This window comes from Pteropus vampyrus, unplaced genomic scaffold, assembly GCF_000151845.1.
Source record: "Pteropus vampyrus isolate Shadow unplaced genomic scaffold, Pvam_2.0 Scaffold140, whole genome shotgun sequence".
NCBI classification, from domain to species: Eukaryota; Metazoa; Chordata; class Mammalia; order Chiroptera; family Pteropodidae; genus Pteropus; species Pteropus vampyrus.
The window spans coordinates 890,538-905,478 of NW_011888921.1; the positions used below are offsets into that span (position 1 = coordinate 890,538).

At 33.9% G+C, this 14,941-nt stretch overlaps 1 protein-coding gene across 1 annotated transcript in view; it reads right to left on the reverse strand.

Annotated features, from left to right (window-relative positions):
• The window catches only part of ADAMTS20 (ADAM metallopeptidase with thrombospondin type 1 motif 20), a 163,508-nt gene that overhangs the window by 135,296 nt on the left and 13,271 nt on the right, over window positions 1–14,941 (reverse strand). Inside the window, exon 3 of the mRNA XM_011368332.2 lies at window positions 6,448–6,610. Within this exon, the coding sequence (XP_011366634.1) occupies window positions 6,448–6,610 (163 nt within the window). The remainder of the gene's footprint in view (window positions 1–6,447; window positions 6,611–14,941) is intronic.

The window sequence follows — 14,941 nt, forward strand, 5'->3', positions numbered from 1 at the left end:
GCATAAAAGAATGGACTCAAAATGGATTAAAGACCCGAAACCATAAAACTTCTAGAAGAAAACATAGGCAGTAAACTCTGATGTTGCTACAGTAATTTCTTTTTGAATATATCTCCTCAGACAAGGGAAACAAAAGAAAAAAACAAACAGGACTACATCAAACTAAAGAGTTTTTGTACAGCAAAGGAAACCAACGAAATAAAAAGAAAATCGACTGATTGGGAGAAGATATTCGCTAATGATACATCTGATAAGAGGTTAATATCCAAAATTCATAAAGAATTCATACAACTCAACAAAAAAAAAATCAATTCGATTAAAAAAATGGGCTGAAGACCTGAACAGATACTTCTCCAAAGAGGAAACACAGATGGCTAACAGACATATGAAAAGATGCTCAAGGTCACTAATCATCAGAGAAATGCAAATTAAAACCACAATGCAATATCACCTGACATCTGTCAGAATAGCTATGGTCAATAAATCAAAGAACATCAAGTGTTGGAGAGGATGCAGAGAAAAGGGAACCCTCGTACATTGTTGGTGGGATTGCAAATTGGTACAACCGCTATGGAAAACAGTCGGGAAGCTTCTCAAAAAATTTAAAATGGATATACCTTTTGACCCAGCAACTGTACTTCTGGATATTTATCCAAAGAAAACTGAAACGATAATTCATAAAGATCTATGCACCACAATATTCATGGCAGCACAATTTACAATACCCAAGATATGGAAGCAACCTAAATGCCCATCAAGAGACAACTGCATAAAGAAATTATGGTTCATATACACAATGAAATATTCCTCAGCCATTTAAAGAATTTGAAATCCTACCATTTGCAATGATATAGATGGACCTAGACGTTATTATGCTGAAATAAGTCAGACAAAGATAAATACTATATGATTTTACTTATATGCGGAATCAAAGGAACAAAAAAACCAAACTAATCAAAAACTGACTCACAAATATAGAGGATAATTTGTTGACAGAGGGGATGGAAGGTTGGGGGACTGGGAGAACGGAGTGAAGGGTTAAAGAAGTACAAATTAGTAGTTGATAGAGGGTCACGGGGATGGGGAGCACAGCATAGGGAATGCAGTTAGCATTAATGTATTGGCTAGGTGGAAAATCAGAGGAGAGAAGGAGCAATTAGGAGGATCGTTTTATAAACTATATAAATATCTAACCAAGGTACTGTATATTTAAAACTAATAAGACTGTATATTTTTAAAAAGTATAGAGCTTCCTATAACATAGATGAGATAGTTCAAATACCATATGATTCACAATCTCTAAACTTTAATAGGTCAAATTTCACAGTTTAGGATTTTTTTTTTTTTGGTTTGGGAAGTTGTTTACATCTCTCCCCACGGTCTGGCTTTCACCAGCACATTAAGCACATTAAGAACATTACTAATACAATAAAACTGAAAAATAACTACTTAAGAAAATAAACTACTTTCATGCACTTTAGAATATAGATTAACAAATAAAGCAAAAGGGAAGACCTGAATAATTGAGGTAAATTTGTTATTCAAATCTAAATCAGTCTATTCTAGTTAATAGGATTTTTTCCAAAAGTAACACTTAAGTTTCCATTATAACAGGTGCTTGACTTAGTCAGAATTAGGACACCAAAATAAAAAGACTTCTTTTGCGGGGTATGGATGAAAAGGGAGGTGGAGGAAAGAAAATGGCTTCAAATTAGGCATACTGAATCTAGGATGACACTGGGACATCCAAGAAAACATGAGTATCAGACAGCTGTAGACTTGAGATTTAATCTTAAAACAAGCTGAAGTTAAAACATTTTTTAAGTTATCATTTAAATTAGTTAAATTAGGAAAGTAGAAAAAATAAATCATGTAGACTATATAAAAAAATGGTATAAAGCAATGGACAAAAAAATACTTAAAAATAATTACAAATAGGAAAGCAATAATGATCAGAAAGAGAAATGGTAAGAAAAAGAAAAGCAGCAAAGTATGTCAGAGAAGCCAAAAAAGGAGGAAAATTCAATTAGGCAGAGTTGATCGATAGTGAAGAATGTTCCCCAAAAATAAAGTAATAGTGAGACAAAGATATTATTGCTTTTAGCAAGTGGTTCACCGGTGATCTTTGAGTAGTTTTAATAAAGGATGGGCAGAAGAGTGAGATCTCAATAGTCATTTCTATATGCATTTAGAAGCTTAAGCTTGAAAACACCATTAACAGGTTATTAGTTAAAAATATTGTCCACAGTCATGGGCATATTTATAATCCTGTCTCTGCATTAATTGATAGTACCTCATTCTCTGTCCACAAATTTATAAAATGTTTGAAGTGTCAGGGACCTTATCAATCATTTAGTATAAGAGATTGCAAATTGGTAACTGAGGCGCCTTCTTTTGTTATGTTTTGAACACTGCGCACCGCCCCCCATACACGCACACATTTTCAACTTCTCTTTAAAATACAAAAGATCTTGTAATACTGATCCCACATTCCCAATGCACCCTTTGCAAAAAGCGTATATTCCAGTGCCCTGGGGATACCTCAACGTCCTAATGGCTCCTCACTTCACTCATTTCTGGCAACTGCCTGGTCCCTGTAGCTGTGAAACCCCTAAACTTTGCATTTATATAGGAAACATTAAATTCAGTAACCATTCACTATTTACTCCAGGCTAAGACAGAGAGAGGTTAAGACATCATGATCAGTTAATAGCAGAGCCAGAACTCTGTTCCCCATCTCCCAGCTTCCTAAGTGAACTGTGGCCTCGGCTGACACTAAAGATATCTGGATTTCCCAAAACAGATGCTGATTAAATTATCATCTTAAAAAAAAAAAAGGAAACAATCTGTATATAAATATAATTTTATTAAAAAGACAGTCTCATGCTCTCAGAGATATTATCCTAATGGATTACCCACACACACACACACACAAATCTATCATCTCAAAGTTGAAGAAAAAGCTTTAAGGAAATTATCTCCAATTTTCTTCTTTATGTGCACTTTGTTTGACATTTAAATCCCTTGTTGACAAGATAGCTGCTTCCTTTGATTCAGTCTCCCTGGCCTTCAGTCTCTTCTCATTCAAATCTGAAACCATCTTTAAAAAATAAAGCTGACAGCTGAGTAATACAACAGTAAGAGATCATATGTCTCTTCTTTAAACCTTGCTTCCACGACACCTATGGGATAGCCTACAAAATCCTTAAAGTCCTTTCAGATCTGCCTCTGTGTGCCTTCCCACACTTTTTTTCCACATACATCAGGACTTTAAAGGTACAAATACTATTTCCTCTCACCTATAGATCTGTTTTAGCCAGCTTTTATAAATTTTGCAATTGATGATTTCGCATCCAGTAATCACAGGACCAACCTAACAGCCAAAGTTGTTTACATCTCTCTCCACGGTCTGGCTTTCACCAGCACACTAAAATCATTATAAACCCTCCAACCACAAACCCAACATTTGTGTTTTACTTCTTTCCCAGTAGCGGACATTTCCACTTAACTTCCCACCACTGTAGTAACAAAGTCTTCTGCCCATGCTCTCCCCTCACTCCTTCTGCCTCCCAACCAACCCAGATGCTGCCCCATGTGGCCCTATGTGGTATGGCATGTCTCCTTCCCTTGGGAACTGTAAGTAATAAATTCTGCTTTCCAAGGCAGTTATCTCCATGTCAGCTTAACCATACTTGATCAAAACAAATCCTGGGTACATTTTTAATACAAGTCTTGCCCCCATCCCTTTCTTCTTAGAAAAGGCCTCAGGGAGATTAGAAGATTAAATGGTTGAAATATCATCTCCTAGGTAAAACCCAGGGCAGTCTGTTGCTTAGCCCCTTGAGCTACATGCCATATTGCTCCTAACATTAGGGCAGTCTTGGCTTGGTTTTGTAAAATTTGTTTTTGTGTTCTTTTACACCCACTGGGCTTTGAGAACCTGAATGGAAAGAAAGACTCAAGTCTTACTCAATACAATCGTTTACACATATTAGGAACTCAAAAACTAATAGAATGAATGCATTTTTTGAAAATTAGGAAAAGCACAGAAATTTTAAAGCTGGCCAACATCATGCAAAATGCATTGAAAGGCATTTCATTTTCACTCACGTCAAGTCCTCTGCTTCACTGATCTACAAACGTTCTATGCTCCTACCCCATGACACTACGACGAGAGGAACAGAGTGGCAATGGAAGAAAGGGAGCAAGGCCCACCAGGTCTCCTAAGGAACACAGACCAGTTCTAATCTGCTCTTAGAGGATAAGCAATAACAGAACTATACTTAACGGAATCCAGAGATTTTTAAATTCCTGTCAATCTTTTCAGAGCATCCCTCCTCCCAGTGCGGGTGAGTTGTTTGTTCATTATGTAGGGTTTTTATGTGTGCATTCTGCCATTTCCACTGGATGTTACTTAGAATATGTCTCATGTCTACCTGGGAGCCTGGCATCCACAACAGCTAAATTTGCTACCAAATGTAATTTTTATGGCCTCAAGGCACACAGTGAAGTCTGACTTTGAAAACAATTTAATTCATCAAGGCTGAAGCCACTGTGAATTGCCACATTTTAGGATCAAAATAAATTAAAACCATCAGTAGAAATATTTTTAAAATATAGAAATGACTTTCTCTTTTCCACTTAATCCATTTGGTTCCTGTGCTAAATCTTTTGGCCTGCGTATTTGAAGAATTCTCCTAAACCGAAGATTTACCTTTAGAATGTCAGATCCTGCAAGTATTTCAGAACATGTGAATTGGGGCAGGGGGGTGGGGGGAAGCCTTCGACATTTTACTAAATACATTCAAAACTCTCCATTTTTCCAAACAAAATGATGATTAGCAGCTAATTACTTAGGCCATTAACTGATTGCCTTTTTTAGTGATTAAAAATATGTATGTCAATTGTACCTAAAAATTTAAGAACTTAAAAGAATGATACTACTTTTAATATTTTAGTAGATAAACATTGTGTAAAACTATATTGTAATTAAAAACTAAATCCCATAGCTTTTTATTTGCTTTTTATTTGTAGTTTTTATAATAAATCTTTAGTATAAAAAATTCTTTTAAACAAAAGGGCCTGGCTTTTCTTGAACCATTTTCTTTCTGATAATGAACACTGATTGTGAATGCCAAACCCTGCATATCATTATGTGAAACATTTATGCATTCAGAGTGTCTACTTGGTGGTTTTCTGCAGAAGCTAAACAATTCATTAAACAAGCTGCTCCTGAATGGTAGATCAGAACAAGCATAAGCTGCCTTCTGTAGAATTCTATTGTGAAGCTGTACCCATTTGTGTTTTCTTTGAAGCCATAAAAATGAAACCCTTATGCTCATATTAAAAGCATTAGAAAGGCATCTATTATGTCAATAGATTTAAAACACGGCCTTACACACAGTGAGAACCACTCCAAAATGGCACTCTTATAATAGCAAAGGTTAAGAAGTGCACTCCCAGGGAAAACCTTCAAAGGGCTACATATCATTATATCCCCAAACAGATGGCATCTCAGTGCTTGGAACTATAGTTTATGGATACCTACAATCTCAAATAAATCCTTTCTAATCCCACTCTTTTGTCTACGTTTTGTACTTTGATGATAACCGCAGGTGCCTTTTTCTCCATTCTTCACAGAAGGACATACAATGAAGATTTGTGTACCTCTATGGATACAACTCCTAATACGACTTCTATGCGATAAACAAGTATTTTACCAGCAAGAGATTTATACTTTAAAGAAAGCTATGATTCATAGATTGGCATCTATTATAAATCTTCAGTAGTCTGAATTTTAGAGGAAAAATGAAAATATACCTCCTTTATATATGCTGAAGTATAAATGATAAAAACCACTTTGCAAAACAATGTGGATTTATCCAGAATCTATGTGTATACTCTGGAGAAATTCTCAAACACAGGAAAGGGGGACAAGAATATTCATAGCAGTGTTGTTTTTAATAGTGAAAAACTATAAACAATCCAAAAGTTTATCAATAAGAATAAGGACACGTAAACTGTAATATACTCAAAATGCTGCTACATGCACCAATATAGATGAAACCTGGTCATCAGCCAGGTCGAAATGTGTAAGTCACAGAAAACTATGCATAACGTTTCCTTGTACAAGGTTGAAAGCATGCAAAATTGAACATGTTATTGTTGCTTAGGTTTAGTTTAATTATCTAAACTTCTGCTGAGAAAAATTAAATCATTCCAGTGTGACTGACTGAAGTAAAATTGCTACAAATCCCATATACTGAATACCTTTTTGGATTTAAATTAGTCTACTATAACAAAATTGAATAGACATTAGATGATTTCTAATGAGTCAAGAAAATGTTTAACATATACTTCAATATTTAAAGAAAATATGAAAATTCTAACTTATAAAAATATATAAATAGTATAATTTAACTCAAATACTTCTACTTCATAGTTTACCTGAAAGGTCACAAAGCTTATGAGAATGCAGAAAATAGTTCCTCTTTAATTCTTGTCTGTATATAAGATGTGGCTTGTTATGATCATCTTCATGTTCACTCCCATCCGCTTTCATTATAGGTTCTAAGAAATATTCACCATCATGTGCTTTAAATGTTCCCATCTGAGAATTTAAAAAAAATAAAAATTAATTTTTTTATTACTAAAAGAAAGCACACTGTGCCATAGGTAAAAATGAGCACATGGAAGAAAGATAGCCAGGAGTCTATTCACTGAATGTCATCAACTGAGCATAAAGTTTCCTTTCCATGGTTCACTTTTCTTTCTCCACTCTCAGGTATAAAGCCCAGCACACTGAATACTATTCCCATGGGTAGAGCTGAGATGACAGGCATTCCAGTCATAATAGGCAACAGCATCAAAATGGCAAAAAGTCTAGCACGTTCTAGTAATAAAAAAGCCTGTTAGGCTCAGTCTATGTAAAGTAGTAGTATGAGACAAGGCTTAAAAGTAGGCTGGGGTCAGAAAAAAAGATGTAAATGTGATGCTAACGATTAAGAAATTTGTAAGAAATGGTGAACCATTGAAGAGTTTTCACAAAGACCTGCTTTCTGAATATCAGAATCCAATAGCCAACTTAACTATTCAATATCTCTACTTAGATAACTAGTAGCATTCACAACTTTAACATGTCCAAAGCCATACTCTTGATTTCTGGTCCAAATCTGCTGTTTCTGCAATGCCCTCCATTTCAGTAAATGGCAACGTTATTATTCAGATTGCTCAGGCTAAAAATCCTTAGAAATTGAGAATGGCTCTTTCACATCCCACATTCAATCCATCTTCAACTCCTAACAGCTCAACCTTTAATGTGTAACTGAAATGCAACCACTTCTCCCAAATTTTACAACCCTAGCCATGATCTAATCTAACATTATGTTCTTCCTGAACTAAATCAATAGCCCTTTAGTCTAGTCTAGTCTCTGAGAAACAGTCACAGTGCTCTCTCTTAAGTCTAGATAATGTCACTCTCAAAACAAACAAACAAACAAAACTAATGACTTTTCATGTCACTCAGTAAAATCCAAAGTTCTTACAATGGTCTACAATGTCCTGTGTGATCTGCCCACTCTTTTCAATCATCCATCCCTCCAATCACACACTTATACCTTGGGCTCATTCTAGAGCTCCACTCCTGGTGTCTGCTATTCCTCAAACATAACAAGTACATTTTCACCTCAGGATCTTTGTACTTAGTAAACCTTCTGCCTCAAGCACTTCTCCCTGATGACTCTAACACTTGTTTCCCATCCCTGCTCAATATTATAAAGTGGTGCTCAGCCTCCTATCTCTCTTTTATGCAGTTTCATTTTTCTTCATAGCACTTATCACTACTAGATATATTTTTATGTTAATTTGTTACTTGCCTGATACTATCCACTAAAATATCAGCTCCACGAAAATAGAGCTTTGCCTATACTCTTCTCTGCATGCCTCTCAGCCTGCCGGATGTTGGATAGTGAGTGACACTGTAAGGTATAAGATTTCATCTAGTTAACATTGTGTGTTATGGCAGAGGCTATAACCCAGAAGAGAAGGAACAAAACTTAAATTGTGGTGACACTGATGGTAGGACAGTTAGAAAAGGTTACAAGATATGAACGCCTGAGGAAAGCAGAAAAACAGATAGTGAATTTATGATAGCGAATTTTCTGGGAAAATATAATTTACCAAAATAACTTCAGAAACATTAAAAATCTAAACGGACCCTTTTTCTTCCAAACAATAGAAAATGATATCAGTTACATCCCAAAACCTCCTGGCCCTGATGATTTCACAGAGAAATCCCACCAAACTTTGAAAGAGCAGATAATGCCACTGTTATTAGGACTGTTCCCCCAATTTTTTTTTTAAATAAAACATCCAAATTGTTTTTATGAAGCTGTGTGAACTTACAACAAAACATGATAAAGACAGCACCAAAACAAAATGAAAAAATGTATACAGGACAAGTTCAAATATAAATATCAAGAAAAAAGTCCTAAATTGTATTAGCAAGTAAAATTCAGCAACACGTGAAAAGAATGTGTGACAAGATGGAGTTTATCATACAAACACAAGTATGGTTCAATACTTGGAATCTATTAATATAATTCCTTACAATCACTTATACAAAGAGAAAAAAAATCACATAGCTTTTGAAAAATTCAATAAATATCTTGATTTTTAAAATTTCAATAAAATATAAATAGATGGATGCTTCCTTAACGAGGTAAACTACATCACAGTCCAGAGACAATATCAGGCATAACAAAGACACAAGCAAGGCATCCCCACTTACGACAGGAATACAAAGATGCCCAGAATCACGTGTACTAAACAAAATTAGATAAAGGAGATGAGAATAACAAAAAAAAATTAAATAGGAAGAATTAAAACTGTCATCTTTATAAATAATATATACCATAAAAAATAAAAATTAACTGAAAAACTGCTAAAAACACTAGGCAAATTCAGTGAGATAAAATATACAGTCCTCAATAGTTCGCACAAATAAAAAATAACTAAAAGATATCATAGATGAAACAATCCCATTTGCAAACAAAAAGATTAAATGCTCAGGAATAAAAAAATTTTAAGGTCTCTGTAAAATGATAAAGGATTATTAGGGAACTACAAAAGATAACAAATAAATGGAATCACTTGCCTTGTTCTTAAATAGTAGGAGTCTCCCAATGAATCTATAAATATAAGATCCCAATTAAAGAAAATGTCAAGATTTTTAAATATGTAAACTACTTCTAAAGTTTATAGAAAAAAATAAAAAGAGCCAAGATAATAAGAAAACAATGAGGTGGGACTAGGACTAGAAAATATTAAAATATATGAAGCCACATTAAATATGCCAATGCTAACACATAGAGACCAACAGACCAATAAACTGAATAGAAAGGTAAGCAATAAATCCTCCATCATACGGGACTTAGTATTATTGCATGTAGACAGCATCTCAAGTCAATGATGAAAGCAAATATTCGACTAATAGCATTGTAACAAGTGAGCAGACATCTGGAAAAAATAATTTGGATATATCCTACAGAATAAGTTCCAATGCATCAATGATTTAAACTTTTAAAATAAAACCATAACGGCACTAGAAGATAACATGAGAGAATTCTTTTATAACTTTGGAGTAAGACAGGTCATTTTAATCATTACTCAAAACCCATAAAAAATGTTGACCTTCACTTAGGAAGAACAGAAATTAATACTAAACTGAGAAACCATTTTGCATACGATACTTGAAAAATCTAAGTTTTATAATAGCATACTTCAAATGTGTCTGGAAAAACCAGCACTCTTATATATTGCTGTTGAAAATGTAAATTGGTACAATCACAATGCAAAGCTACTTGACAATATCTGTTAGAACTATAAATGTATTTGTTCTTTGGCATAGCAATTGCCCTTCTGAGAATTCATCCTACAGGTACCGTGCATTTGCACATACATGAAATAACATTTACAGACTTATTAACTATAGCATTGTTTTTAATAGCAAAATATTGGAACCAATTAAAAAGACCACCGACAGGATCTATTTTCATAAACTACGGTACAGCCATACACTGGAATATCTCGTGGTTATAGAAAAAAAGAATATTCATTCTATGTAGCGATATGGAAAGATCACCGATACAATCACTGAAGCAAAATAAACTGAAAAACAGGATATACAATTCATTACCACTTGTGCAACTTGTGAAAAAAAACTATTTCTATTTGCCTGGTTGCTAAAGAAACTCGAGGAGGATTTAATAGAAATAGTACAGGTGGAGGTGGAAGAAAGTAAGTGGATTCAGGAAGGACTAGGTATAGCATCCTTCTTACTTCAGGTATTTCACATATGCTGTTTCCTCTGCCTAAAATATTCCAGTTCCCCCACTTCACTTCATATCCTGCCTCATCCCTGTCCTTCTGGCTGGTTCCATCTCATCCTTCAAGTCTCAGCTTAAATAGCTACTAGTCGGAAAGGTTTTCCTTGACCAGCTATCTAAGTAACCACATTCCTACACCTACTCCTGAAAATATATTACTTCTTTATATTGATTTCTTCAGAGCATTTATTTTTATATTTATATATTTACTATTTATAATTATTCTCCCTCATTAGACAGGGTGCTTCATATAGGCAGAGACCTTGCCCTGAATTTCCATTGCTTAATATAGTACCTAGCACATACCAGGCACAGTACACAGTAAATATTGGTTGAACCGTGAAAGCTGTTATTTCCTACTCTTTATAAACTGAGCTTGTGTTGAACAGATATACGGCATAAATTTGGAAACACAGGCTGGAGCTAGAATATGGAGATTCTTGCATTCAGGGATGTGTTAATCAAGAGAGTTCATAAACTTGGGTGAAAAAAAAGTTACATCCTTATCATTAACCTTTATCTGAAATTAAGCATATTCTTTAGCTGTGAATGGAGGCAACAAATCACAGTGACACTGTCAATGGAAAGTAGATGTTATCACATGAAGATGTTTGAGAAATCAAAATATTGTTTATACTCAATATTAAGATAGTTACCAGATCTACCATTAGATCTTATTTGATGTGCTATTAAGTAAAAGTTTGTGTAACTATTTTTATAATTTGATAATTATATTTCATTATAATTTATTTTGTATATTATCTTAGGCACTTTAAAACATTCTGAGAAGAGCTCCATTGGTGAATAATTAAAGGTTTTGAGAAGAAGTGAGAGGAGAGAGGGCAGTTAGAGCAATAACTTTGGAAAATTAAATAACATCACTGTGCAGCTAAGGGAAAATCAGCAAGGGAGATGTTTTAGTTTCAACATCAAGGTATGAACTAAGAAGGGTTTGCATCTGTTGGTAGTCAAGAGAGTGAAAGGAAGCTCTCAAATATTGTTTGTAGACTGATCCTTTTCTCTAGTCCAGAAAGGCTAAATCAAGGGTAGGCATTTATAATAATATTGACAGCTAATTCCAATAGGCATAGCAAACATCATTTGTATATATTTCTAAATTATTTCAACCTAACAATAACTCTAAGTTGTATTATCCCCACTTACAGATGAGACAAATGAGAAGCAGAGGTTAACTTGTGCAAGTCATATCTAGTAAGTGACAAGACCAAGATGTGAACCCAGATAGTCTCGCTCCACAATTCATGCGTTAATCTGTTACATTGTGCTGGATATCACATACTTTTATAAATGGTGCAAAATAGTTAACAAATATTTAATGAGTACTTATACTATGTGCCTGGCATAGTTCTAGAAACTTGATACACAGGTTAACCTGACAAAATCTGTCTTCAAAGAATTTATACTTATAAGGGAAAAGACAGACAATAAATAAAAATATAATAGGCCAGGTGGCAATAGGTGCAATGAAGAAAATAAGGCAAGGAGGCAATGGTAGAGGGTGGAGTGGGGAGGCACTCTGGGCTGAAGTTTGAATGATGAAGATGTAGCCGTGGAGAACTCAGGGAGAACATTCTAAATAGAAGCAGTGACTGAAAAGCCCAGTAACAGGAAAAGCTTGGCAGGTTCAAGTGTTAGAACAGTGAGGCTGAAGCTTTGCCAGCAAGGGAATATGCAGCAGAAGCTGCTGGACAGGCAGGAGCCAGTGGCATTCATTATGCTTGACATCAAAAAGCACTCATCGTTTTCAGGTGTACATTATAATTTGACATCTGTATATTCTATTGTGTGTTTACCACCCAAAGTCCAGTTTCTTTCAGCCCTGAAAATTATATAATTGTATTAACTAATGTTACCCCAATAAACAATTTTTTTAAAAAAGCACCCATTGTGCTTCAGAATATACAGATATACATTTATCTACACTTAAAACCTTGCAATTTTCCACTTAGAAAAGCAAATTTCTGTGAAGAACCAATTCACAAATAAATATGAATTACTGAATTATAGATACTATGAAAAATCATTTCAGTGAATGGTTTCATTTCCATTTTTTAATTATAAATATATTTAATTATATATTTAATTATAAATATATTAAATTTAGGGATGACTTTGAAATCATTGCTCTAAAATTTATTGTAAATAAACACATTTTAGGTCATTTTTTCATTGAATAATCACAGTCATTTAAATTGTGGCAATTGTAATCATAAAGTTCTCTTTACACTTATAATTATTACTAGATCAATTTCTCCTCAAAAGGTAACAAAGCCTATTTTTACCGTTTCAAAACCTAAAACATTGCCTGAAACAGCAAGCACTCAACATACATCTGTAGAAATGACCATTTTTTGTAACAAATATGGTAGAACACCTGGTTTTCCCCCATATACTATTTAGTAATCCTTTTTTTCCCCCTAACATTCTTAAGTTATGGTAGTTTGGGAACTTGTCTGAGATAGTTACATTATTTTATTTTATTTTAATGTTGAGAAGTAAAATGTTCAGGCACTCTCGGTTAGGCAATGTGATGTTAGAATTAGATATTTTTTAAACACTTAAAAATTAATGAAGTTCCATCACATATACTGAAATTATAGTCTTAAAATAAAAAGCTATACACATATTCAGAATTCATCAATTTATTGCATACTTTTCTAGGGGCCTATACACACTCTAGCACATTTAATTCTACCAGTGCTTGTTTTCTAAACATAACTACAATCACTTCTTTCCAATATATACCAAAACCCCAGGTTTATCTTCCCAGATAATTTTAGCTATACCTATAAATTACAAAGATACCATTTTTGAAATCCCAGTGAATGAACCCATAGAAAATTACTTTTTTTTTTTATTTTTCAATTAGACTTGACAGTCATTATTTTATATGAGTTTTGGGTGTAAAGCACAGTGGTTAGACATTTATATAATTTACAAAGGGATCCCCCCAATTAGTCTAGTACCCGCCTGGCACTATAGTTACTACAATACTGCTGACTATATTCCTTTTGCTGTACTTTACATCCCCGTGACTATTTTGCTGCCTTCCTTAAAAAGCATGCAGAAGATGGGTAATGTGATAGCCTCTTGCTAACAGATATAAATTGACATGAGGCAGCTTGTTACCTATCTAAATTCACCTATAAAACTACTTTGAATAATGTCACAATTTTCCCAGGAATACTGAAGCTATTTATACCTTGGAAATTTTTGTTGTACTCCTTTAAATCACAATCTATGAGATACTTCTAGCATAATGTTCCAATAAAATTGCACATGGGTCCAACCTGTATTTTCATGTGAGAAGTAAATATAGTTCTATCCAGAGTCCATCAGCTTCTCCTTGTAAACTGTGCTAGAACACACTAGCCTGCTAAGAATATTGCCTTTATAACTCAACATCCTTTTCTTCAACAAAACTTTTGTTTTAAAATACTAAGTTCAAGAGTAAATGGCAAATAATTAGTCCTTGAACTGATTTCCCTGTATTTTTTATTGAAGGAGTTAAAAGTATTTTACTTCTACCAATTTTTCTGTAATTCACTCTACTGGAGAGGACTTTCTGTTCAAAGAATAAAAATTTTAAAGCTTGGCCTAAAGGCTCTTAAGGAAGCACTTAATTTTTTAAGTTGGGAAAGAACCTGGTAAGGAATTGGAAGACTTAACAAAACAGGTGGTTCATAGAATTATATTTAGCTCATGCCATATTTTTAGCAACCTCCCTATCTGCAGATGGGCACTGCAATTTGATTCATGAGAAATGCCAATCAAATTGCAAACAGTTTCTTTTGGTGACTATTAAAAGCAACAAAACTAGTTTTCACTTGAGCAATAGTTTCCCAATTACTTGGAGCAATGATGTTCTGTTTGCCAAGCTGTTTTGAAAAGTAGTAAGTGATTGTACAACTAGTTTCAATTTACTCTCATAGGCCAAAATTTTTATATGTTTAGAGGATTTTTGTACAATTTTTTTTTCCAAAATGTTCTTATTTCAGTATTGTGGCATTCATCCATATATTTTTTTTCCCCAAATACATGGCAAATACATGTACTATAGCAACAACCAATAATGTACTCTCAGATTTCATTGAAGGGTAAACACAACTACAAAATATTGAATTCTCTTCCCAAATCATTTGGTTATTACATTAGGTAACTAGAGAACGTTCAAAAATAAGGTACTGTTGATCAAGGTCATTAAAGTCTATACTGAGAAATTATTTTAGTAACAAATTACCCTTATTAAATTGAATTTTCACTTACAGGTTGGATCACTGATAATTACTACCAAGATGACTGAAATATTTAGCTTTTCAGTCTTTAATCATGTCATATAATGAGAATTGATTTGATGTTATTTGTAATGAGAACCTAAGTATGAGTCTTGTGTTCGCACTCATGGAACCTTGGACAAGATGCTTCATATCTTGGACCTGCAAGTTCCATAATGTGTAAAACAAAATAGAAATAATTCTACTTAATTTCCTGAGAAAGGTAATGTGTGCTGAAATAATGTCAATAACTGTTTTAAA